General features: G+C 43.8%; 2 protein-coding genes across 3 annotated transcripts in view; one reads left to right on the forward strand and one right to left on the reverse strand.

Annotated features, from left to right (window-relative positions):
• The window catches only part of Bbs2 (Bardet-Biedl syndrome 2), a 35,364-nt gene extending 17,733 nt beyond the window's left edge, over positions 1-17,631 (forward strand). The window contains exons 6-17 of the mRNA XM_060392208.1: positions 612-716; positions 805-891; positions 4,421-4,556; positions 4,771-4,907; positions 5,572-5,716; positions 5,801-5,972; positions 6,986-7,115; positions 9,320-9,451; positions 10,860-10,997; positions 11,717-11,829; positions 15,952-16,100; positions 17,206-17,631. Of these exons, the coding sequence (XP_060248191.1) occupies positions 612-716; positions 805-891; positions 4,421-4,556; positions 4,771-4,907; positions 5,572-5,716; positions 5,801-5,972; positions 6,986-7,115; positions 9,320-9,451; positions 10,860-10,997; positions 11,717-11,829; positions 15,952-16,100; positions 17,206-17,312 (1,551 nt within the window). The 3' untranslated portion in view covers positions 17,313-17,631. The remainder of the gene's footprint in view (positions 1-611; positions 717-804; positions 892-4,420; positions 4,557-4,770; positions 4,908-5,571; positions 5,717-5,800; positions 5,973-6,985; positions 7,116-9,319; positions 9,452-10,859; positions 10,998-11,716; positions 11,830-15,951; positions 16,101-17,205) is intronic.
• A 772-nt stretch (positions 17,632-18,403) lies between these two features.
• The window catches only part of Ogfod1 (2-oxoglutarate and iron dependent oxygenase domain containing 1), a 53,993-nt gene continuing 45,842 nt past the window's right edge, over positions 18,404-26,554 (reverse strand). For both annotated transcript variants that reach the window (XM_021657447.2, XM_021657445.2), the window contains exons 11-13: positions 24,049-24,171; positions 23,520-23,578; positions 18,404-22,875 (exon numbers count right to left, since the gene is read on the reverse strand). In XM_021657447.2, coding sequence (XP_021513122.1) covers positions 22,714-22,875; positions 23,520-23,578; positions 24,049-24,171 — 344 coding nt within the window. In that variant the 3' untranslated portion in view covers positions 18,404-22,713. The remainder of the gene's footprint in view (positions 22,876-23,519; positions 23,579-24,048; positions 24,172-26,554) is intronic.

A 26,554-nucleotide genomic window follows, 5' to 3' on the forward strand; every position in this document is an offset into this window, starting at 1 on the left:
TGTGGGATTTCTGGCTTTGTCATTATTAGACGTGATGATAGAGTTCTTTGAAGTCCATTTTTCCTAAGTCCTAGAAGAGGAGAGTGGAGCATGGGATAGAGCCAAGGATCAGCGTGGATTTGTTGCTTCTCTAATCCACAAAGTGAGGAGAAAGGAGTGGACCATGGAGACTTTCTCTAAGGACCTGGTGTCTTGGTGTTTTTATTGCTGTGATGAGGCACCGTGATCAAACATATTTGGCCATTTCCTGAGTCACAGTTCACAGAGGAAAGCCAGGGCAAGAGCTCAAAGAGGGCAGGAACCTGGAGGCAGGAGCTGAGGCAGAGGCCCTGAGTGCTGCTTACTGGCTTGTTCTCCATGGCTTGCTCAGCCTGATTTCTTATAGAACCCAGGACTACTGGCAGCTTTGTGAGCCCAACCCCTGCTTCCATGAATTAGTGGCTCCATGTTATGAGGGTCTGCTGTGAGTAATCGTAGCTGTTCTGATTTCAAGGTGGCAATGGCTGTTCATGCCTGGAGGGCTGAGGTCCTCCATGCAGACCTGTGGTTTACAAGGCTGCATGTGAGGCTGAGCTGAACCTTACTGAATAACTGTCTTCTGTGTTTTGCAGATAGTCACCTCCCTGTGTCCAATGTACAACAGTCGGTTTGGTTATGCCCTTTCCAACGGCACAGTTGGGGTTTATGACAAAACAGCCCGGTACTGGAGAATTAAAGTGAGTACAGTTCAGCCTCCCCTGTTCTGGCAGAACATACTTCTGACACTGAGAGGCTCCTTTACTAATTATTGGAATTCTTTTTCAGTCTAAAAACCATGCCATGAGCATTCATGCTTTTGACATTAATTCTGATGGAGTGTGTGAGCTGATAACTGGCTGGTCTAATGGAAAGGTAAGTTTGAGTCAGGAAATGTTTGTGTAACTCAAGGTAACATCTGTTTTTGGCTCTGGCTGCACTACTAAGCCTGGGCCAGTCTTTCTGGGTTATTTCTTCCTGCTACAAGGCGGATGTGTCCTCTCAGCCTTGTAAACCACATTTGGGAGAAAATCTCCAGAGAGTTGTTCTCAGTCTCTTCTTTTAAGGCATGACAATCCGTCTAGAAGGTTGATTGTAGGTGTAGGCAAGGTAAAAAAAAAAAAATCTAATAATGAGATGATGATAGCTCTTCTGTAGAATTAACAGGAAGAGTCCCGTTGGGATACCGATTTCCCACCTGTAGCTTCAAAGTAAAATCCCTTTGCTTTCTTTCCTCAGAAACTTCAGGGTTTCTTAGCATTTGGGCAAGTCAAGGTAGTCTTGGCAGCTTCCAGATCTCCATGGATACCGTTTGTACTAACTCCCTTCTCTGTCAGTGTTGGATTGCTTGGGAGGACAGCTAATTCCTCCTTTTCTTCTGGGCTCTTCTTTACCGTTGGCCAACACCTCTGCCTTCCTTTGATGCCACTTAAAAAGCAGGTGCTAAAAAGTTAGGTTGGCTCTTCCTCATCTGCTCGGTTTTGCCCTTGGCATGGGTATTAAACATTGTAAGGGAAGAATGTGTGTCATCATTACTTATTAAGGATTTCAAAGTTCGTATACCGATTTTTTGTTCAGTTAGGCTGTGGTTACAGATATCATCACCTGGGTCATTGTAAGCAGGGGGCTTTAATCCCCTTGTTCTGGGGCTGGCTGGGGACTTTAACATCAGGGTGCAGTGGACTTGGTGTCTGGAAGGGCTGCTTTCTTGTTGTCCTTGTCTTTTCACTGTGACCTCACAGAGCAGGAGGGACCGAGGGATCTCCCAGGGTAGGAGGTATTTTTTTAAATATTAATTATTTTTCTGTTTTGGGATATGGCCCTGTTATAATGCCCAAGCTTGCCTAGGGAACTGTACAGCCCACGCTACCTTCAAACCCACCTCTCAACTGTGAGGTTCTAGGTGTGCACCCCCACACCTGGCTTTGGGGGCACCTAATAGTGCGCTGATCCCATACATTAGGGTACCTTTCAATGGTACTATACTATCATCTGTGGGTACAGCTACAATGTACACATTTCAGGGAGAAGCAAACATTCAGATCCTTGCAGACCACATTCTTGGAGAACAGAAATTATTAGTTGAGTCAAGAATTTGGAATTAAAAGCCAGGCTCAGTGGTGCACACCTATGATCCCAGCACTGTGGGAAGCAAAGGAAGGCAGATATCTGTGAGTTCGAGGCCAGCCTGGTCCACAAAGTGAGTCCAGGACAGCCAAGGCTACACAGAGAAACCCTGTCTCGAGGGGAAAAAATGGAATTACTACCAAGAGCTAGGCATGGTGGTATATACTTATAATTCTTGCACTTAGGAGGTAGACAAAGGCAGATGTTAAATTCAAGGTCAGCCTGGGCTACAGAATGAGATTATCTCACAAAGCCAAGGAAAAAAAGATACCTTTGGATGCCTGGACCTCCAGTTTTATAGTAAAAATTTTCAAGCTGTGGACTTCTGTTCCCTAATCTGTTCGGGAGTGTAGAGAAGTTAAGAAAGTTATGCAGTTATTTGTACTTGACAGAAATAGCAAAGAAGGAAAATGGACAGATCTGACTGCATGAATGCTGCTAGCCCATTAGCTTTGTCGATGTGTGTTGCTTACAAGTTGGAGGGCCACCTCTTCCTTCCTTATTGGATAAGCCAAAGTGAGAGAGTTCCAGAAATAATCTTACAGTCCAGCCCGGTTAGCAAAGGAGCAGCCTTGTTTGCCAAATGCGGAAGCGCAGCGTAGAGCTACCAATAGGCTTCTCAGGGGAGAAGCAGGTTCTGCTCAGCCGCAGTCACAGGGTGGGGTCAGTGTATGAGAGCTCTGGTGAAGCTCATGTCTCCGTCGGCCGTGGTGGTCATAATCTTGGGGTGGACGTGATGTCGTCAGATATAACTTGGTTGAGTTATTGACTGGGATTGTGCTTCTCCCGAGAGGGGGTAGGCTGGGAGCTTTGTATTTAGGTTGTAAAATTTTGCCCAGAAGGATATTTCTGAAGAGAGTGGCTAGCATTGCCTGCCTGGCTAGAGTTTCTGTAGTGGGCCTTTGCTTAACACCTGCATCACTTGCCTGCACCAGTCGCTTCAAGGGAATGTCTTTGCAGGTATCAGCCACATGTTTCTGGGAAAAGTCCTGGGATGGTTTTCCTGAGGAGAGGATGAAGTTATTAGAAAAGGTTGTATAGTTGCTGTGCATGGTGGCATACACTTTTAATCCCAGCACTGGAAGGCAGAGGCAGGATGGTCTCTGTGAGTTCAAGGCCAGTCTGATGTACTGAGAGATTTCCAGGACAGCGAGAGCCACGGTGAGGCTGTTTCAAAAGAAAATAAAAAATAAATAAAGAAGAGGTTACTCTGTGGTAGAAGATTGGGATAATTTGGTATTGTTTAAATGTTAGGTATAAATATATTTTAAATGTGTATAAGTCATAATGATACTGCTGAAAAGAAATTGCATGGGGGGTGGCAGGTGTGCCATGGTACATGTGTGGAGATCAGAGGACAGCTTGAACTGTCCTCGAACTCAAGGCAAACCTCCTGCCTCAGCTTCTTGATTGCTGGAGTTAGACATAACCCGACTTACAGAGCTGGTGTTTCTTGTATACCTCCGTGTGTGTTTAAACCACCTTCTGTGCTAACAGTTTCAGGATTCTGTATGCGTTGTGAGGTGTGGGCACTGCTTTCACTCTTGTTCTGGTCATTGATCTCCGTATGAAACCATGAACAGACGTTAAAAAGATTAACTGAGATCTCAGGACTGGTGTGTGGCGGGGTTTAAGCAGATGGGCCGTGGAGCGCATTCCATTTGTCCCATGCTGTGTGTGCATCATGAGCCGCCACTCAGCAGACCCAGTTCTTCACAAGGGACACTGGGAAGGGTGACTTGTATTGAAAAAGAGGGAAGGACACATATCTTGAGGACATTGAGATTTCTTTGGCCCCAGCAGCCATAGACATCTAAGAGAAGCCCTAGGCTCCATGATGTACTCTTGAAGAAAAACTAAATGATTGTGTGTGTGTGTGTGTGTGTGTGTGTGCGTGTGTGTGTGCATGTGCACATGCTTGTGCTCACGTGAATGACAAGGCCTTCAAACATATGTTGCTGAGGATGACCCCGCACCAGTCTCCCCTCCACCAGTGCTAGGATTACAGGTATGTGTCACACCTAGCTGTAACTAAATAACACTTTTTTGAGATGGGGGTCTATGTAGCCCTGGCTGTCCTGGAACTCTTTATGTAGACCAGGGTAGCCTCAACTCACAGAGATCCTCCTGCCCTTAGGGTGCTGGGATTAAATCATGCACCATTACACCTGGCTTTGGACTAAGTAACTTTTAAAGCTCGATATCTTAAAAATGTTGTTGTTGTTGTTGTTTCTAAACTGTAGCTTAAGTGGCTTTTATGCTCTTGTTTCATCTTCAGGTTGATGCCCGAAGTGACCGGACTGGAGAGGTCATATTTAAAGACAATTTCTCTTCTGCTGTTGCTGGTGTGGTAGAAGGAGATTACCGGATGGATGGCCATGTACAATTAATCTGCTGCTCGGTGGATGGGGAAAGTAAATTGAGATAAGAGCAACCCTTGAAAAGTCAAAATTTCAGTTTGCTTGGGTTAAAAATGCCTGAAAGTAAATTCTGCAGTATTTTACTAAGCTTTTCTGACAAAGTCTCCTAAGTCTAGAAGATGAGCAGAGGGACTTCTTGTTTGTGTGGACAGGTCGTTAATGGTGTAAAGTAGAACTGGCTGTGCTCAGGGTCTTGTCCTCTGTTCAGTCCGAGGCTACCTGCCAGGCACCGCTGAGATGAAGGGGAGCCTCCTGGACACGAGTGTGGAGCAGGACCTGATCCGAGAGCTGAGTCAGAAAAAGCAGAACCTGCTGCTGGAACTCCGCAACTATGAGGAGAACAAGGTGGGCTCCACGGAGGGGCAGGGCCTAAAGTGGGGCTGTCCACAGCGCTCCGCAAGGGTGGGAGGGCACGGGGTCAGTGCTGGCCAGGGGCGGGCCCTCCTCACATCCCAGGGTGCACATTGCTTCAGCCTTTTGGCCACTGCTACAACGAAGAGGAATGAATGCTGGGCATGGTGGCATACAATGTAATCCCAGTGCTCAAAGGCCAAGAGGAGGCTTCCAAGTTCTAGCCTGGATGACACAGCCAGACCTTGTCTCAGAAAAAGAGGGAAGGGCTGGAGAGATGGCTTAGCAGTAAAGAGTGTACACTGTTCTTGCAGAGGACATAGTTTGGATCCCAGCACCCACATTGGCGGTTCACAGCTGCCTGTGACTTCTGGAGACTCCATACCCTCTCTGGACTCACCAGGCATGGCACTCACACATGCACAGCCTCCCAGTGTCCCGCACATGCTCAACTGACTAACAATAAATATAAAAGGTTTCTAAAAGGATAGATAGAGATGAGAAAGATAGATGGACAGACGGACAGACACAAGCATTTGTAAAGGGTGTGATGATGAGGTGCAGTGGACCATAGATGGAGACAAAGCTGAGTAGCCATTATTTAACTTGGACTTTAGTTCCCTGGATGACTAAGCTGAAGTTAGGCGCTGTCTTGCAGGCAGAACAGAGCAGTCCCCCGACTGAGGCCGATGGGCAGAAGGGCATAATCCCAGCCAACACCAAGCTGCACACTGCCCTCTCCGTCAGCCTGGGCAGCGATGTGCAAGATGCACACGCGGAATTACGCATTTCCACTTCCAATGGTAAGCCCGACATACAGCTGGTCCTGGCAGGTGCCTGTGCTGTCTTGGAGTAGTTCCTAAAATGTTGTTTTCCTCTCCTTACAGAGACCATCATCCGAGCAGTGCTAATTTTTGCCGAGGGAATTTTTGTGGGTGAAAGCCATGTGGTCCACCCCAGCATTCACAACCTTTCCAGCTCCATCTGTGTCCCAATTACGCCTCCCAAAGATGTCCCTGTAGATCTGCACTTGAAGGCCTTCGTGGGTTACAGAAGCAGGTGACCCTTCCCTCCACAGGTCATTTCCATAGAGACAAAGGAAAGATGGGCTGGCTTGCCGTTACAGTTGCCCTCTGTCAGACCCAAGAAGCCACTGAGGGAGCTGCTCACCAGTCAGGGTTTTCCTATGACCTTTTATTTTCCTAATTTGAATGCTTTTCAAAGAAAAAAGAAGTATAGACATTTCAGATGGTTATTTTCAATTTTTAATCAGATGATCTCAAGGACACAAAAACTTTAAGAGTATGCTTTTGGTGAAGCTCAGTGGTTAGGACTCAGGCTTAGCATGTGCCCCACCCTCCACCCCCAGATTTGAACCTCAGCAGCACACACGGAAGAACAAGTGGGTAGTGATTTAAATGTAGTTCACTAACACTCTGAAGGGTGGGAGAGATTTCTCTGAGGTGCAGACATGTTGCTCGTGGGAAAACTCCTCTACACATGTTGAAGGTAAAGGTCTTTTGATGCTGGGCATGGTAGTGAAAGCTTATGATCCCATCTCTCAGACTGCAGCACGAGATCAGAAATTCCAGGCCAGTCTGGACTACAAGAGGGTTCAAGGCCACACCGAGCAACTTAGTGAGACCCTGCTTCATAGTAACAACAAAATTTGCTGATCAGTAAAACTCAAAGGCTTCTATACCTCCAGGGTGTTGTGAGGCCCCAGTGCATGAGTGTATGTGTGGACAACTTACATTGTTTCTAAATCTCAAGCCCATTCACGGCTGCAGAACTTTAACCCTCACGCCTCCCACCCCCCGGGTTTCTTCAGTGTAACCCTTAGATAGCACGTGGTGGGGATCTAGCAGTGAGTTTACTTTCTGGGTCCTCACTTTGAAACTGTACCGAGCCAGGCATGGTGGTACATGTAATCTTGGGAGGCAGAGGCAAGAGGACCAGGAGTTGAAGGCCAGCCTGGGCTACATGAGACCCTGTCTTAAAAAAGCTGGGGGTGGAGAGTGCTGATTAACACTGTGCCAAACCCTTCTCTTGTGTTCATTGGTTGGTCGTAGCACCCAGTTCCATGTATTTGAGCTGACGAGACAGCTTCCCCGCTTCACTATGTATGCACTGACAAGCCCAGACACAACTAGTGAGCCTGTCAGTTACGTGAACTTCACCATCGCGGAGCGGGCACAGAGGGTGAGTGGTGCGTTCTTCCAGGTCACAGTTTGCATTTTAGATGTCCTTTAGATGTCGCTCTGTGTCGTGCTTGTGGCAGTAAACATTATGAACTATATAGTGCAGAGTTTGCTTAGACACTTTTAAGCTTCACTTACTTTATTACTAATGTGTGTGCGTGTAAGAGTGTATGTTATGTGTGCATGCCATGGTGTGAGTGTGAGGGTCAGAGCACATTTGGCAGTCGGTCGTCTCCTTCTTCCAAGGGCTCTAGGAATCAAACCTGTCATCAGGCTGCAGGGCTCACTGACTGAACCATCTTGCTGGCTCTGGCTAGTGACTTACAATGAAACATACCGGCTTTAAGTGTGGTGCCATAGGCCTGTCTGCGAATCCAGAACTTCAGAGGTATGAGGGTCATGAGTTTGAGAACAGCCTGGGCTACCTCACACATTCCAGGCCAGCCTGGGCTACATGGTGAGACCCTATCTCAAAAAGTACAATAAAACAGAACTCAAATTTTTTTTTTCTCTCTTGTGTAGATGTGGCTGTCCTGGACTCTTTTTGTAGACCAGGCTGGCCTTGAGCTCACAGTGATCTGCCTGCCTCTGCCTCCCGAGTAAGTGCTGGGATTAAAGGTAATCGCCACTGCACCTGGCTAGAATTTTTACTATTCTTAATTAATTCTCCCCTTTTGTTATGGTATTGGTGTAGTTGTCTTGACAGTGCTTCAAGAGAGGCCAAATGGAAAAGTGTAACGTAGCAGGGTTCCTGTGTATTCCCAGATGCTTGCAAAATGGCTTCATAGAGAAAGGTCTCAATGGGGAAAGATGGAAAAGATAGGATTTGGTGGTCAGGACATTTTAGGTGTTTGTTTGTTTGTTTTTAGCTCAAGTACTACTCAGTTAAATTTTTAGTGGTTTTGAGGAGTTCCCATCACCAATTTCAGTTTCCCTGTCTATAATGGTAGGCAGTATTGCCTGCTTCATGAGGAGCACAAGAGACTGCATGACTGGTATAAAAGGCTGTGTGAAGCTTAACATCTGTGGCAGTGGGCTGGACCTCTCGTTGAGCTTCAGGGCTCATCTTCCTTCTTATTAATACAGTGCCTGCTTGTCTTCTGTCAAACCCTGAGCCCATACCTTTCCCCATACTTCCTTCGGAGGTACAGGAGGGAAACCCGCAGGGCAGAGGACACATGGGAAAGAACTGTGGGAGATGGAGGTGGAGACAGCTGCGTCACAGCATTTGGATGAGAAAGGCCACCATTAGGCAAAATAGCCCCATGGCCTCTGAGAGGGCAGAGCCCAGATTCCCACAGCTGTGGCTTTATAGCCAGTGATGAGGCTCCCCACACAGTCCCAATCCCAGCCCCAGAGCCAGCCACTCAGCCCTGGCAGCCCAGCCCCAGTGAAGCTGGCTGCTGTGCTGATATCCTTGCAATGCTGCTGGCATGGAAGCTCAGTTAGGGACAAGTCAATTCAGATGTGGGACTTCTGACCCGGAGTTCTCAGCGGCCGGTGTCTCTGGTTGGTGATTCCACACAGCTACAGATAGTGGTTGGCTTCTAACCAATGAGCAGGTAGAGTAGAACCTGGATTTGGGTTCAGAACTTGAACCTCTGCATTTCCCGGGGTGAGGAACAGTAGAAGAGCTGCTCCCAGAGCAGAGAAGACAGGGTGGGATTCTGGCCTCAGAAGCCTTGAGGTTTTTGACTATATGGATTCTCAGATCACTAGTCAGGCCCTTGTAGATAGTCTCATGGGTGATTCTGTCCTGGAAGCTGGATTGAAAACTACTGTAAAGTATCAACACCAAAGCTGTGTGCAGGTAACTTGTATCTGACTGTGCACGAGTACACTTAATAACAATTTACACAGAGTAGACCAGCTCTATGCACAGTCCTGTCCACCTGCAGAAGAGCTGTTAAATGAACAGAAATGGCACCTACCTGAGTCCTCTGTGCACTGCATGTAAGATCACGTCTGAATAGGAAGTCCTGTGCAGTTGTGCCTGCTGTGGCACCAGCTGTAAGTGTGAGCGTTGCTGAAGACCAAGGATGAGGGAAAGGAAAGTGTGATTTGTATGCACTCGGTCAGTGTGTGTGTGGGAGGATGAGGTATAGTTTCTTTTCCTAAACCAAGCAGTGTACGAGAGAAGGGAATTCTTTCCAGGATGACTGTACTTTAGAAACTGAAGTGCAGTTTGTTCTGTTCATTTTTAAGATGGTCACGTGGCTCAACCAGAACTTTCTATTGCCAGAAGACACTAATATTCAGAGTGCACCGTTTCAAGTCTGTTTCACATCCTTGCGCAATGGTGGCCAGCTCTATATAAAGATAAAACCAAGTGGCGAGGTAATGTATGATGCCTTAGGCATAGAGTCCTCCTGTGCTGTTTGACCATTCACTCACAAAGTGAAACTCATACTTAAGATTACAGAAGCAAGTTTTTCAGCCTGGTGTGCCAGTGGCATTGTAGTAGACACTGGAGTTCGCTCTGGAACAACAGTATTCTGTCTTAGGGTTGGTGTTCATTCCTTTCTTAAATAATTTGGTTGGGAAGAGTTGGTGTTTTACCCTGGCAAAAGCAGCATAGAGGAGAAAGGATCTATTTTTGTTCATGGTTCCAGACCTTAGCCCATGACTGTGGAGAGGGTACAGTGGCAGGAGCTTAAGACATGTGCCCACATTTACGTCCACAGTCAAGATGCAGAAGCGAAGGATTACCGCATGCTACCACTGCTTGTTCTGTTTCCCTCAGTCCAGGCCCAACCCGGAAACAGTCCCGCCCACATTTCACAGTGTTTTCTCACCTCAGTGAACCCAGCTAAGAAAATCCCACGGGCCCATCGTCCAGACCACTAAACTTCCTTTAGAGTTCATTCTCGATCATGTTAAGGTGACAATTAAAAGTAACTGTGACGAGCAGGGTGTGGTGGTGCACACATTTGATCTCAGCACTCAAGAGGCAGAGGCAGGCAGATCTCTGAGTTCAAGCCTGGCCTATGTACCTTGTTTCAAGAAACAAAACAAAATAAGTAACTGTAACAGTTGAGAGGGATGGGCACTGTTCTGTAAGGTATGCAGAGTCTACTAAAGCCATTATAGCCATGGTTTTTATTTTGAATGAGTAAGTTTATTAAGTATATAGCAAGCAAAAATAAAAGAATCAGTCACAGTAGAGAGAGCAGTAGTTTTTAGAGAGCAAACATCTTCAAACAGAACTTTACAATATCCAGCAGAGATGACGAGGGTAGCCTGACTGAGAGAGCAACCCAAGGTAGCACCATCAACTCGAGGCACACACATCCAGCACACTGGGGAAATTGAGGCAGACAGTTGGAGTTCCTGATTGAGCTTCTCATTGTGGAACTGCCAGCTTCCCATTTCCACTGCAGGCATTTTTATCTCATGAGACAGAAAAATGTCAGAAATCACAAGGATACCATGTTTTTCCTGTTGGGCTATTTTTTTCTTTCTTCTGGTTACAAAGCCAGGGCCAATGGTGTGACCTATAGTTCCAGCTGCTTGGGAGGTTAGGTTCAAATGATGCTTGGCACAAAATCATTTTAATTCTTTGACTAATGTTGCATTTAGTTTAAGGTTAGAGGAGTGACCTTTAGCCACCTGCAAGCAATAATGACTAAAAGCAACCTCGTCACTCCACATAAACACATTTTCAAGAGTTGTGTGGAACGTGGAGAAAGTCAGGTGCTGCTCTCCATCTGTGAGGATACTAAGCTTGCCCGTTTTGCTCGGGTAGGTCACTGTGAACACTGATGATATTGATCTTGCTGGTGACATCATCCAGTCGATGGCGTCCTTTTTTGCTATTGAAGACCTCCAGGTAGAAGCAGATTTCCCTGTGTACTTCGAGGAGTTACGAAAAGTGCTGGTGAAGGTGAGACCGTGGTAGTCAGAGCTGGAAAGATTTTTCTCATAAAATGTGTAAAGATATACATGTGTATATGCTATATGATAATAACATTCTAAAGAATTCTGTATAAGCTTGGATGAGCCTCTGTGAGTGAGCTCTTTAAAGGGCTTCTGTAAAAGTGAAGTTACCGCTTCATCTCTTGTTTTTCCTGGTTCCAGGCGATGCTCTTTTAAGCAAGCATCACACCATTACTTTCCGTCCATTTAGTCTGCTGCATTCACTTTGGTCTGAGTTCATTGATTTTCAAAAACCCAAATTCAAAATTAAGAAGAAAAGTAAGGATTCTAATGAGCTGTATGGTAAGACACTGCTTATGGGCAGGGTCTCTGGCTTAGTGGTGGAGCACTTGATGCCAAGGTTCAACACTCAGTATTACATTGCCCCCTCCCATGAAAAGACCTGCAGAGAAACCAAAAGTCCCACCATTATCGCTGTGAATCACTGAAACCTTATATGTATATTGCTTGGACTCTTGATGACATAGGAAGGTCCAACCTGGGGTAGCATCACTGAAGGTCATCTAGACCATTTGTTTAGAGGAGATGAACTGTAGAGGCACCCAAGATGGCGCCACTGAACAGGGAGGGGCAAGGGCCTGGATGTGGCAGGTGGTGTCTTCTTGGTCTTTCAGGCTCTCGAGAGGTTGTGAAGCTTGTTAATTGTTGAGTGCTCTTGCTCTCCAGGTGGATGAGTATCATTCAGTGCATCAAAAGCTGAGTGCTGACATGGCTGACAACTCTAATGTCATCCGAAGTTTGCTGGTTCGAGCTGAGGACGCACGTCTGATGAGGGACATGTGAGTGTCCACCAAAGCCGGGGAAAGTGCACAGTCACGCAGATGTTGCTAGCTGGAATCTAAGTAAATTCAGTGACCTTGCAAAACAAGCTGGCATTGTTGGTAAAGCTGAAAATGTATTTTGTGATCCAGAAATTTGCTTTTAGTGTAAGGCTTAGAGAAATTTGTGCTCATTTTACATACTTACACAATACTCATAAAGGCATTGTTTATATATAAAAAAACAATACTGTATTTGTTTGCTTCCCATAGCTACAACAAAATGCCTAAGACTGAATAGCATATAAAGAAAAGTGATTTATTTAGTTTTCGGAGGTTCAAGGTCCAAATAATGCTGCAGTTGTTCTGACGAGCGTCTTCCTGACGGCATTACCCAGTGGTGGATGACATCATGGCAGTGCATGCAGGAGCAAGAAATGCAATAGCCACCCTGGAAGTCAGACAGACTCCTTGTATAGTTAGTCTTTTGAGAAAAGGATCCAGTGACACCTACCTTAATCCCTTCCAAAGGTAGCTCCCTTCATGACCCTAGTGACCTTGTAATACGCTGTTTAAAAGGTCCCACTACTTAATATTGACACACCAAGAACCTTTGGAGGGCATATTTAAACCATATCGAAATCATAGCAAATCCCCAAATGAAAATCCAAAGTCACATGAGCAGCATACTGGATATGCCCGAGGCTTGTCAGTAGAGCAATGAGTTGTAGGTGGCCGTGACTTAAAGGACATGGGGAAAGCTTCTAAACATGTCACAGACCAACAGGATTCAACGTGGACGAACTCTTTCCATGATTTAGTTTGAAAAGTGACAAAACTGTGTGGTTTGTGAAGCATACGTCGATTAGTCGAGGGGTCCCTGCAGGTGTCCAGGCACAGAAGCGAACGGTGAGAAAACAAGAATGAATCTGGACCAGACTTTGGGGAGTCTAATGCCAAGCAGTTCATTGTCAGATATTTAACACACTATAATTTGGTAAAAGGTTTCCAGGCAACAGTCAATCCAGTCCAATTTCAGGAGCACAGTAAAGCTTAAGGTGTGTGACTACATAGAAACTCCTTTACAAAGTACATGTGATGATAGCTAAAAGGCTTAGCAGCTAATGTTAGCAGTCTATAACATACATGTGACATCTCCCCTAAGGATGAGTAACAGGGAGGGAAGTCTGAGATAATCATTCTGGGGGATTTGGGTGAGGTCTGCCCCCACAGAGAGCAAAAAGGTTTCCACGTCATTAGCAGGATCCATTCTCAGCTTTCTGGATGGTATATATTTGATTTTTATCTCCTCCATTGAGGATTGATTAACGTGCCTGGTTCTCTTAGTACTTCTCTCTGAGTACAAGTTCTTTTGTGCCCCCAACAATCAGTAACTCCCCAGACCCCGGGAGACACGAGTCTATTCTTGACTTTATCATTTTTGGCTGTTTTATAGGTTCCTTATAGAAGTGGCATCATGTAGTATTGGTCCTTTTGGGACTGGCTTTTTTCACTTAACATAGATCCTCAAAGTTCAACCATGTTGTTGCATATTACAGAACTCCCCTCTTTTTGAAGACTGAGTAGTTCATTGCTTACTAAGATGTTTTTCTCCTTTCATGTGCCTATGGGCTTTCTCCCTTATATGTATTAGTTTTGTGAACAGTCCTGCAGTATATATGGAATGCTAGTCTTTTAAAGACCCTGACTTCAAGTCTTCTGGATAATAAACCCAGAAGTAGACTGTTGGATCATACAGTGTTCCTGATTTTCTCTCTTTTCCTCCCGCCTCAGACCTCCGCCCACCTGCATCCTTCTGAGCCACTTGTGCTTGTTTGCTCTTTGCAACTTGGGCGACTCACACTCTGGAGAAAAAGAAGTACTAGTTTTGTTGCCATTATGTTAACTTTGTTAATTTTGGAAGAAGTGACATTAAAATGGTGTTATGTTAGCCAAGAATGCATGATGGGATGGCTTTGCATTTGTTCTCAGGAGTGCTCTGAGGCCTTTTTTGTTTACCTTCAAGGTTTTTGTTTTTATCCAGTCTTTAAAAACTGTTCTTGTGCTGGGCAGTGGTGTGCACGCCTCTAATCCCAACACTCAGGAGGCAGAGGCAGGCAGATCTCTGAGTCTGAGGTCAGCCTGGTCTACAGAGTGAGTTCCAGGACAGCCAGGGCTACACAGAGAAACTCTGTCTCAAAACAACAACAACAACAAAAAAAAAACCATAAAAACAAAAACAACAACAACAAAAAAACCAAAAACAACAACAAAAACTGTTCTTGCACTCATTTTTTCCCATGTTTTGTTTCAGCCTAGGTATTATCTATTCTTTGCATTAAAAATTAGTTTTGTTTTACATTTTCTGTAATTACAGTGTTCTGTGTTAATGAACACTTGATTTCATAAAATGCTATTTAAGAATTTCCAGATGAAGGGCTAGACAGATGGCTCAGCCATTAAAAGTTAGGCCCACAACCAAAAATATAAACTAATTTCCAGATGTGGTCAGGTGTGGTAGTTCACACCTTTAATCCCAGGAGGCAGAATCAGGTAGACTGAGTTTAAAGCCAGCACATTCCAGGCCAGCCAGAGCTACACAGAGACACAATTTCCAGATGTGTACTGCAAAGTCAAGTAGAGTTTGCTTTCAATGGCCAGTCATTTCTGGGTCTCCAGCTTGTAGTTTTGTTTCTCTGATGTTGATGGCCTTAGCACTTGACTCTGCACAGTATGAGGCTCGGGGAGGAACAGGGTATCTACACCTTCACGTCCTTCTCAGGATCATTTGCGCCTCCCATTCAGACTCTCATACAATATGTAGGTGTTTTTATTTATGTAAATATGGTTGATATGTAGCTTATAATCCGCACATAGAAGACAATTTGCAGATACTTCCCTGGTTGTGTTGCTACTGCTAACATCAAGATGTGGAATGTTTATTCCTCTGGGCCTCTGTGTTGATGCCTTTCCTCATCTCCAGGGACCATTTTTTTACACAGCAGTTTCACCTTTTCCTAATACATCATACCATGTGTAACTGTTTAAGTTGGGCTTTTTTTCACTTACTATTATAAACCTTTGAGATTTATCTATGTTGTTGCATGTGTCGGTAGGTTTTTCCCCCTTCTTTATTGCTGAATAGTATGCCATAAAGAGACATGTGGTGGTCAGTTTATCCCTTCAGCAGCTGGTGGGATCCGTGTTCCCTAGCTTTGGTGGTCATATTTTCATGCAGGGTTTTTATAGACATGCATTTTTACTTCTCTTTGAATAGGACTTCTGGGTTATATAGTAAGCATGTAGTAAGATTAGAAAAGGAACTGAAGGGCTTTTTTTTTCCCCCTTAAAGGTTGTGTACAAAACTAAAGCTCATATAAGAAAGTGTCAGGCTTGCAGAGAAACTACCATTTTGTATTCAACACTGTAGGGGCTTCAGTTCAGCATTTTTACTTAAATCATTTTCATTCTTGTATAGGAATACCTTGTTATGTTTGTTAAAATTTTCTTTTACATTCATTTTACTTAACTTTGTGTGAGCACAGGCATGAGTTTGTGTGCATGTTCCTGTGCAGTGTGTAGAGGTCAAAGGACAGCTTGCCAGAGTTCTGTCATGTGGATTCTGGGGGTTCAACTCAAATTATCAGGCTTGGCAACAAGCCTTATCCATCGAGCCATCTCACTGGCCCATGCTTTTTTAAACTTTATGAAATAACAAGCTGAGTCTGTTCTCTAGAACTATTTTATTAGTAGGCCTCTTTATCTAATGAATTACTAGTTTGAAACTTAAAAGAAAGCTAGCTACTGTTCTTACTTTTTTACTTACTTTGCTGACTTTCTCTACCCACCAGCTCAGGGGTTAAGTTTGCTAATCTAAGAAAACATGGACCAGTTACTCCAAAAGCTCACTTGTTCACTATTTATCCGGGAGAAAGAGGATATTTTGATGGAACCTTTTAGATGTCTTCAAAGCAAACTTCAGTAATCTGTATTAGTGAAAACACAACTAGAAATGTCACCTCTCCTCTCCTTCTGTTTGTTTGAGACACGTTCTCATTAGCAGCCCAGGCTGCCTCCGAACTATGTGTGTCGTTGTGCCTGACTGTTTTCTTTTTAATGTAACTAAGCTATTGATTTACACAGGAAAACAATGAAGAACCGTTATATGGAACTCTATGACCTTAACAAAGACTTGCTAAATGGATATAAGATTCGTTGTAACAACCACACAGAATTGCTAGGAAACCTGAAAGCAGTGAACCAAGCAATACAAAGAGCAGGCCGTCTGCGTGGTAAGTCTTTCCCTGGCACTGTGATTTGTCGGTGGTATTTTGAAAAGATGAGGATCATGGAAGATTGTGTATATATTATAAAGCTCACAGTGTGGCCTACAGCCACCTTCCTTCAACAATCTAGAGTTTCTGTCACTCAAACCCAGGGCTTTAGCTTTCTCCAGGCAGGTTTTGTTTATTTATTTATTTAAAGAAGTAAAGCAGGCAGATAGATCTCTTGTGAGTTCAGCTGGTTTACTAAGTGAGTTCCAGGACAGCCAGGGCTATGTAGAGACCCTGTCTCAAAAAACATAACAAAAGAGAAAATAAAGCCCTAAGTTCCTTTTCTAAGATCTTGCTGTAGCATCTAAAGCAGCAGTTCTCAACCTGTGTGTTGTGACCCCTTTGGGGGTTGCATATCAGATATTTACATCATGTTTCGTAACAGTTATGAAGTAGCAGTGAAAAGAATTTTATGGTTGTGGTCACCACAACATGAGGAACTGTATTAAAGGGTCACAACATTATGAAGGTTGAGAACCACTGACCTCAAGGAAAACTTGGTGTTTATAATTCAAAGGAAGTAAATCAATATAAGTTAGGGGAAAACCAAAAAGACTGACAATTACTGAGACAAGTGTACACCTGGGAAGTGCAGGATAAGCCACAGAATGCAGAAATGCAGCCCGAGAGTTTGATTCTGCTGCTCTGATCGGTGCTTCAATCTCTTTGTAGTCTTTGTTTAGGGGTGTGTGAGCTCTGAGTCATCTCTATAAACTACTGATTCTGGCTTGAGATGATCTCCAAGTTTGTTTTGTAATAAGTTGTCTTTCTAGGCGGTAGCAAGTTAGTAAAATTTGTGTATGTAACTCTTTTCTACCCTGGTTTTATGCTGTCCTCAATGCCCTGCCCCCCACCATTTCACAGGGTTTCCATGTGTTCCTGGCTGTCCTGGAGCTCACTCTGTAGACCAGGCTGGCCTTGTACTCAGAGATCTGCCTGCCTCTGCCCTCCACCCGGGAGGCAAAGGAGTAGGCCACTATGCCTGGCTTGACCTTTAACTTCTAATTCATTTTTAATCATCTTCTGGGACACACTGACTGACTCGATGTCTCTCCTCATACAGTTGGAAAGCCGAAGAACCAGGTGATCAGTGCTTGTCGGGATGCAATTCGAAGCAACAACATCAACACGCTCTTCAGAATCATGAGGGTGGGGACTGCCCCCTCATAGGAGAGCAAAGAAAGAGGGAAGCTCCTGCCAAAGGGTTATGTCTAGACATCCAGGCTGCTAAGGATGAAACCATGGTACCTTATACAACTAAAGACAAAGCAAAAGTCTCCTTTCATTTGATATTGGTAGTGTTGTTGCTGATTTGTATGAAATACTGAGACTTCCTTAAAATGTATTAGGGTTTCAGAGTTTAACTTGTTTTTGTATATAAAAGTAGTATATGAATTTTATCTCCCCCCCCCTTGAAATTGTAACTGAATTTTAAAATTTGAAATGGAGTATTTACTTTTTCACTAAAAATAAAAGAAACTGTGTCTGATGCAGTCCCCACTTCCCTTACTACATCTGCTACATCTTTGCAGGGGGCCTAGTCTAGTTCATGCATGGTCCTTGGTTGATGCTTCAGTTTCAGCAAGGTCCTCTGGACCCTGGTTAGTTGGCCCTGTTGATCTTCTTGTGGAGCTCCAGTCACCTCCAGGTCCTTTTCTTTCCTCCCACTTTTCACAAGACTCCCTAAGCATCACCCAGTGTTTGGCTGTGGGTCTCAGCATCTGTTATGAGGTGCTGCTGGGTACAGTCTCTCAGAGGACAACTCTGTCCGGCTCCTGTATGCAAGCTTAGCAGAGTGTCATTCACAGTGTCAGAGGTTGACACTCTCCCATCGGATAGGTCTTTGGTTGGGCCAGGCATTGATTGGGCATTACACCTCTCCCCTGGTGGGACCACCTTACCAAGCCACAGAGGAAGAGGACATGCTCAGTCCTGATGCAACCTCAGGAGCTGGGGTGGATGGGGAAGGGAGCTCCCTTTTTCTGAGGAAGAGATGAGGGGGGAAAAGGGAGGAAGAGGGAAGAAGATGGGAGGAGAGGAGGGAAGGGGCTACAACCAAGATGTAAAGTGAATAAAAAAAATAAATCAATTGTAAAAAAGTAAAACTAGAGTATCATAGAAGATTAAGACCAAATTTTACATAGTGCTGCTGAGAGATAAAGATATTAATAAATCTACAATCTACACCCCTGCTTCTACCAAATAAAATAAAATAAATTAAACTGGTCCTTGTTGATTATAAGTTACCACCATAGCAGAAATGCACAAAACATCTTTATTTTGTGGGAAAACAAAAAATACATTCATTAAAAAAAAATCATTCAAAGTTGTGTGTAAACAAATTTATATTAAGGAAAAATAAATTTAAAGGCAGTCTGTCAGTTGGGGTAGCATTAGCTGCATGACAGATTTCCAAATGCATCTCTGGCTGCTGGTTTTCATTCATAAGAGACCTGAAAGAGACACACTTAAAGACCCACACAGGTAACTATTTTCATTCTTGTATATAGTGGCGGCCTGTAGTCACTTCCTCAGAGCCCTGCCTGACAAGCTGCCCTAGGATCTTGTATTTACCCAAGAGGAGCAATGGGCACGAGAGAACAAAGGGGAGTCATGCTTTCTAATACAGGGCAGGGAGCCACACTGACGCGCTGAAAGCAACAAGTCGTCACAGGGTGATGGGATTTCAAGTGACCTTTGTATTTGTCCACATGGGTTTAATTTCTCAACACTGAACATGCACTGCTTATATAATCTGAAAAGGTAGAAAGCTGTTACTTTGCAGGGAAATTTACCTTAGAAAAAGGAGTTACAAGAACTGGAGGTTCACAGCAGGACACAGTGGTGTACTTCTGCAATCTCAGCATTTAGGGAACGAGAGTATACACAGAGACCATTCCCAAAAACACCAATAAATAAGAAAATAAAATAGTTAGAGGCTCACTATTAAGAGACATGCCTTTGGTCACACAGGAAATGCATAGCGTTTTATCAAAAAGAGGTACTATGAGTCCACATTTTCCTTTTTGCCCTGACCAAAGCAGCAATCAGTTAGGGTCAGGAATGAAGCAGAGCTGTGAGGTGAGGCACATTCACTGTGCAAATGTGACAGTATGCTTGGACAGACAAGGCGGAAGCTTGTAGGCGTTCAACCTGTACATGTTAAAAATACTCTATTTTCAATAGCCTTAGCTTGTATAATAGAACTTCTTTAAAGTTTTTTTATAACTTTGACTTAAGAACTTTATATTTTTATAGCTGTACAAAAATATTTCCTTTAAGTTTTCATTTTTTTAACTTTCTGAATTTTTTCTTTTTGTTAAAAACTAAGACACACACACACACACACACACTGGCCCAGACTCACTCACTCCTGATTATCATTATCATCACTGCATTCCAGGAATGCACTCTGTTTCACTGTGGTCTTCAGGGGCAGAAACAGGCACAGAAGTAAATGGCAGCCCAACAGCCATGCCTTTCTGTGGAATACCTTGTGAAGGATCTGCCTGAAGCCACCCAGGAGTCAATGCCCTGACAGCAGTGTACAGAGCAGGTACTGTGTACTGAGCGCACAAAGTGGTGGCCTGTGATGGACAGTTCCAGGCACAGCTGAGTGCGTCGTGCTCTCATGCAGCAGCAGCACAGCTGGTCTATTCTCACTGATGTCACCATGACTATGAGTGATTTGGAGGAGTCTTTCATTTCCATTGTAGACTTATGGGCCCATAAGTCATATATGCCGTTTATCTACCTGGGACATCAATAATGTGGCACATGACAACTGAAAACAGCAGCTTCTCAGTAACTGTGTCATCATAACAGAAAAGCAATGTGTCGGTTCTATTGTTCTTGCAGGCCACAAGGCTCTGCAAAGACAAGAAGACCCTTCAGAATTCTTTCCACTCAGGCACTTCAATCCAGTCTTGTAAAGGCCCCGTGGTGACAGAGCATATTCCACACAAAACAGTAAAGATGTCGACTCAGGTCCCCAGAACGGGAAAAGCTGGGTGCTGCTGGAGAGTGCTAAGCGAAACAAGCTTTGCCTCACATGATGCTTTCATTGTCTTAATACTTCCTGGCTCTTCCTAGAGCTAACCCACTGACAAAGTATTAGTTCAACTCATTTTTCCTCTTCCACTCATGAGGACACATAAAAAAGCAAGGGGAGCTGGAGGTAGTGGCACATCCCTGTAATCCTCGAATGTAGGAGCCGTAGGCAGGAAAACCTTCAGTAGGTCAGCCTGGACTGCAAAGTGAGTTCCTGTCTCAGAAAAAACAAACAAACAAACAAAAAACAGAACAAGGAAAAAGGAAGCAAGAATGATTGAAGTATGTATAGCAAGGTATGGGTATGAGGAGCGAGAAGGGAGCACAAGCCTGCCATTAGTCTGCAGCAGTTCGGAAAAGAGAAGCTTCAGAATTAACTGTTAGCAACAAAGTGTGTGTAGTCCTCCTGGAGCACTACTCTTTGGTTTAAACTGCTGTGGAGTCTAAAACAGTATGCATGGACAACAAACAGCCCATCACAGAAGACAATTGTAAAACGGTCTGGACGGTCTTTGTTTTTTGAATCAAGGTCTCACTATGTAGCTCTGGCTGTCCTTGAACTCACAGAGATCTGCCTGCCTCTGCCTTCTGAGTGCTGGGATAAAGACATGTGCCACCACTCTTTGTTTCTGAGACAAGGAATACTCTTGCCCAGGCTGGCCTTCAACTCACAGTGTGGCTGAAGATAGTAATGAACTCTTGATCCTCTTGCCTCTACTTTCCAAAAGCTGGGATTAAAGTATGGCTCCTCAGTTTTGGTCTGGATATTCTCATCTCATTATTTAAAAATTACTTTGTTTTATGATTAATATCAGAACATGTAAAACTTGTATGTATCCTAATGGCAATGAATGTTAAATAAATGGGGTAAATAAATTGAAACCCAGCAACCCGAAAGACAGATGGTATCTGGATGGACTTTTAGGAAGTGAAAAAGAAGAGAATGAGAAACTGAAAGGGCCAGCACTTTTCTATTAATAAGTAAAGTCTACACTGAAACCTGTAAGGATACTCAGAAAACGAGAAAGTGGTAAATGGGCATGGTGTGGGGAAGTGTGAGATCATCTTTCAGCCATCATGCATACTCCCACAGTGGGAAGAGCGGTGCCACAGCCCCATGGAGCAGCTGGCGGAGAACAATGCAAGCAAAAGGAGGACGGACTTCTTGCAGTTCCGACTCTGTCTTTTCGCATTGGGTTTGTCACTGGGGCTAGACTCACAGGAGCCACAGCGCCAGGTTTAGAAGGTGGTCGACTCTTGAGAATAAATACAGAGGGCGGTAAGCAGCCTGTCCTCTATCAGCGGCATAATCCCTGAGGCCATGTTAGTTTTCAGCCAGACCTTTCCCAAGGGAACAACACTACCCACCTGAGTCTACCTTATCCTGACTGACAGGGTGGAACTCAGCCCTCAGCGGGGAGCAGAGTCATGACTCAGCCTGTGTCACAACCTTCAAACTCAGTGATGAAGAGGATTACAAATGTTTCTACCGCCACTTATGAGTGAGAAAGAAAAATATTGGAAACACCAATGAACACTGAGGCTTCGTGCTAAGTGAAGCAAGCCAATTACGAAGGGATAAATATCTGATTCACTAACATGTCAGATTACTAGAAAAGAGGCAAAAGCAAGTGGAGACTGACTGTTCAATGGAATTTCACATCACATTTGGATGGGGATACTCTCCATATGGCAGTGAAGGCAGCTTTGAAGCACTGTCACTATGCTCAATTCCACCGACCTATACATGCAAGCACTGATGGGTTATGATGGCTCATGCCTGTAACCAGTATTTGGGAGGGTGAGATGGAAGGGTCAGTAGTTCAGAGCTAGCCTGGGCTACAAGGTAAAACCCCATCAAAAGATAAACAAAACAAAAACCTCAAACTAAAGAACAAAAAAAGTTACTTTGCTAAATTTTGTGTTATATTTGTTACCATAATTTAAAAAAATCATCCAAGTTAGAAAGTTGCTGAGGCAGTCACTATGTAATCAAAAGAATTCAATGGAGTGGGGAAAACTTAAAACAACAACAAAAAACCTCAAACAAACAAACAACCCAAGGAATGGGCTGGAGAGATGGCTCATCAGATAAGAGCTCTGTCTGCTCTTCCAGAAGTCCTGAGTTCAATTCCCAGCAACCAAATGATGGCTCACAACCATCTATACTGGAATCTGATGCCCTCTTCTGGCATGCAGTGTACATGCAGACAGAGCACTCACATACATAAAACAAATAAAGTCATGAAACCCAAAACCAAGGCATAAGTACATCACTCCAGATCAGTGTCCAGGTTGAGGACAATCATGCGTTCTATATAGAATGACCAACTTTTGCTTGGGGCCTCTGTAGACCACACTGACCTAGGAAGTGGAAGGGCATTAAGATGTGCACCAGCACGCCCAGCAGGGACAGTCCGTTTTGAGGACACTGTTAGCCTGCATGCTTTTCTTCCTCCATGAAGACTCCAGGTTTCCCAGCACGGATGAAGTGAATGGTAGTTGGCTTTGCCCAATCCTGTTACTCATAATAGACGAACGCAAAGTCCCAGAAGCCACTTCTGTTTGGGCAAGTTTTCTTTTGCTCCAGGCTTCGGTGGTTAATGTGCTTCACAAACCTCAGAGTCTCTCTGTCTCTGTAGACCAATGCCAAAGAATTGTTTTCTGGATTCACTAGGAGCAGCTGAAATGGGAAACACGAGACAAATCAGAACATAGAGCTCGTTCCCAGCTCTGCAGAGATTCCCACACACCAAGTGGTTTCCATGGTGGGTATTTACGCTGGGGATGAGGTTTCAAAGATTTATTAAGAGATACGCTTTTCTCTGTGAAGACACTTTCCAACAGGCTCATCCTCACTAGCACATACTCAGAAAAGCATTTGTTATCAGCTACCTAGAAAGATTAGTGAGCAAGAGCCTCTTAACTTAAAGGTTCTATGTAACGTAGGAAAATATGTGTTGGTTTTCCTTTCACAGCTTTATTGCAAGCGGAGTATTTCCTGTAAAATTAGAGCCATCTTGAAGGAGGCCAACATGGATTTATCAGCTAAAAACACTGAGAGAGGTAATAAAATTTGTATATCTTGCCAGTTGTGGTGGCTCATACCTGTAATGACAGCACTTGGTTGATGGAGGCAGGAGTATTGTGGCAAGTATGAGGCTAGTCTGGGTGACAGAGTTCTAGGCTAGCCTGGGCAGATAGTAAGACCTTGCCTCAAAAAACCAAAATCAAAACCAATAAGTAAATAAATTATCAGGTGTCTAAAAAACAGAACTTTTTAAAGAACTAGAAAGGAAAACTTGCTAGGAGAAAGAGGCCACTTACCTCTTCATCTTCACCTTTAGCAATGTAGGAAGTAAAGCCGCCATATTCTGGCTCCCAGCCTGACAAGGGAAAGACAAACAGCACTGAGCTCCCACTGCAAGAAGACTACCTGCTGAGCAGCAAGGGCTCTGTGACTTTTGTATTGAAGTTCAGCATCTGCTATTATGGATTCCCTTCCCATTAAATGTCCAATTTTCCAGACAGCCGAACTGAAACACAGACTTACTAACACTGAAAGAGAGAACTAAAGGAATTAAATGTTAGCCATACTGATAAGGGCAATTATATTGAAAAATCATGGACTCCATGGTTGTGATGGAGATTTAGGGAAAAAATAAGGTATGGTTTGCCTTTCTATACCCAGATGTAAATCTTATTTGGGGAGACTGAAATTCACCATCCCCAACATCCTTTAGAATTCTGAGACCGTGGTCACAGGAAAGGACTTATGATTGGATCAGTTGGAAAGAGTCCCTCAGGAGAGCCTGCCTAAACTAAGGAGACAATTCATCACCTTGGTCCTTCCTACCTTCACAGCCACAGTAAAGAAACAGGTCCAAGGCGAACTCAGTCTTGTTGTTGTCGTGGACTAAAGTGTAGTGACCAGTCTTCCAGTGCCTCAGCTCCCCCTGGCACATGGGGACACTCGATTCTAAGAAAACACAAAATAATGCCCAGCAAATTTTTTACAACTTTAATACAAATGCTTGACTGCAAGGCCAACCGTAAGGTCTTGTAACACTCAGAAGTTATTAGGTCTTAGTATTTAGTGAGGGAAAGGTTGAGTTTTAATCTTTCTCTGCTGAGATGGTGTTGCTTCCGAAATTATGAGATTACAAATGTACCATCACACCCAGCTTTGAGCAGTAAAGTATTTCATAGAGCCCATGGGTTAGAGATAGAGTTCAGTGGTATAATGCTTGTGTGGCATGGCCATATCTTAGGTTCCATTCCCAGTGCCAGAAAAGCAAGAACCACAAAATTACAAAACATTTTACAAAGTTTAAAGTAAGATGAATTCTGTGGGGGACACCACTGCCTCTTGCTTAGCGCCTTCCTGAGGACCCTGTCGGCCCTCCCTTCTACTCTGACCACATTCCTTTATGTCAGCTGCAGACACCTAGAAACACCTTCTGCCTGGGATTCCCAGTGAGCACACCAGTATGGGACTCAAGTAAGCAGATTTTCACTCTCCTTTCTGGTCTCTATTATATTCTCTCCACTCACCTTCAACCTGCAACAGCCTGCCTGCAGCAACCCCTTCTTTCACCCCACCTCCATTCACGGAGGACTCCAACTCTTGGTACAGACCCAGGGTCCCCTAACCCTTTCATCCTTGTCTTTCCAGATATAATCTCTGTCCTACTGCAGCCTACTTGCAAGAGGCGCTCCCCCCACACTCCCTGAGGACCCTGCTTCTTGGTATGGACAGGATGCCCTAGCTCTTTCCCACAGTTCCTCTCTGTCACCCATTGACCTGCAGAAGCACTCTCTACACTCTTTCCCAAGAGCCAGGGAGGACAACAGAAACCAAGAAATGGAATACCCATCCATCAAAGACAAGACCAAATATCAACACCTACAATCACTTCAACCTTTTTTTTTAATTTATTTAATTTTATTTTATGTGTATTAGTGTGAAGGTGTCAGATCCGTTGGAATTGGCATTACAGAGAGTTTTGAGCTGCCATGTGGGTGCTAGGAATTGAACCCAGGTCCTTTGGAAGAGCAGACAGTGCTCTTGACCACTGAGCCATCTCTCTAGCCCCCCAATCACTTCAATCTTAACTACAGATGCTTAAACACCAGCACAAAGATACAAACATGGAGAGTCAAGACCAAATGCCTGCACCAGAACCCAGTAATCCTACTACAGCAGAGTCTAAGAGATACTATATAGCTGAAGAACGAGACAAGGACTTCAATTATGAAATTGTTCAAGGACCTTAAAGAATATATGATTAAATCTTTTAATGAAGTCTACAAAAATACAAAGAAACAGTGGAAAGAAATAATAAAAACAGTTCAAAAACATGAAAGTTGAAATAGAATAATTAAAGAAAACCCAATCTGAAAAACTGGAAAGGAAAAATTTTGAAAGTCAAACAAAAACCTCAGAGACAAGCTTCACCAATAGAGTATAATACATGGAAGAGACAAACTTCCAGGCCCCAAAGACAAAGTGGAAAAAATTGATACCTCAAAGAAAATGTTAAATCCGAAATAAATTCAGACACACCTGGCGGTGGTGTGTACAACTTTAATCCCAGCACCTGGCAGGCAGGCGCAGGCAGATCTTTGTGAGTCTGAGGCTAGTCTGGTCTACAGAGTGAGTTCCAAGACAGCCAAGCCTGGAAACTCTGACTCAAAAAAACAACCAACCATGCAAACAATTCTAGGCATACAACAACCAGGAAACATAGCACATTATGAAAAGATCAAATCTACAAATAATAATAGAGAAAGGAGAAGAAATTCAGGTCAAAAACAAAATATTTTCCACAAAAATCATAGAAAAAAAATTTTCCAATGTAAAGAAGGAAATGCCTATAAAGGTACAAGATGCATATAGATCACCAAATAAACAGGACCAGAAAAATTCCACATGATGCATAATAATCAAAACACTAAATATACAGAACAAAGAAAAAATATTAAAAACTGCAAGGGAAAAAGACTAAGCAACATACAATGGCAGGCCCAACAGAATAACACCTAACATACCAGTGGAGACTCTAAAAGCCCAAAGGGCCCGAATGAATGTTCTACAAACTCTTTGAGACCACAGATGGCAGCCCAGATTACTATACCCAACAAAACTATCAATCACCATAGGTGGAGAAAATAAGATATTCCATGATAAAAACTGAATTTAAGTAGTGCTTACCTACTAATTCAGCTCTATCAAAGGCATCAGAACAAAAACTTCAGTTTGAAGAGGTTAACCATACACAGAAAAACAAGAAGTAGATAATTTCAGATAGTCAATTGAGAGAAGGGAAAACACACACACACACACACACACACACACACAC

This window comes from Meriones unguiculatus, chromosome 10 (assembly GCF_030254825.1).
Source record: "Meriones unguiculatus strain TT.TT164.6M chromosome 10, Bangor_MerUng_6.1, whole genome shotgun sequence".
Classification (NCBI taxonomy): Eukaryota; Metazoa; Chordata; class Mammalia; order Rodentia; family Muridae; genus Meriones; species Meriones unguiculatus.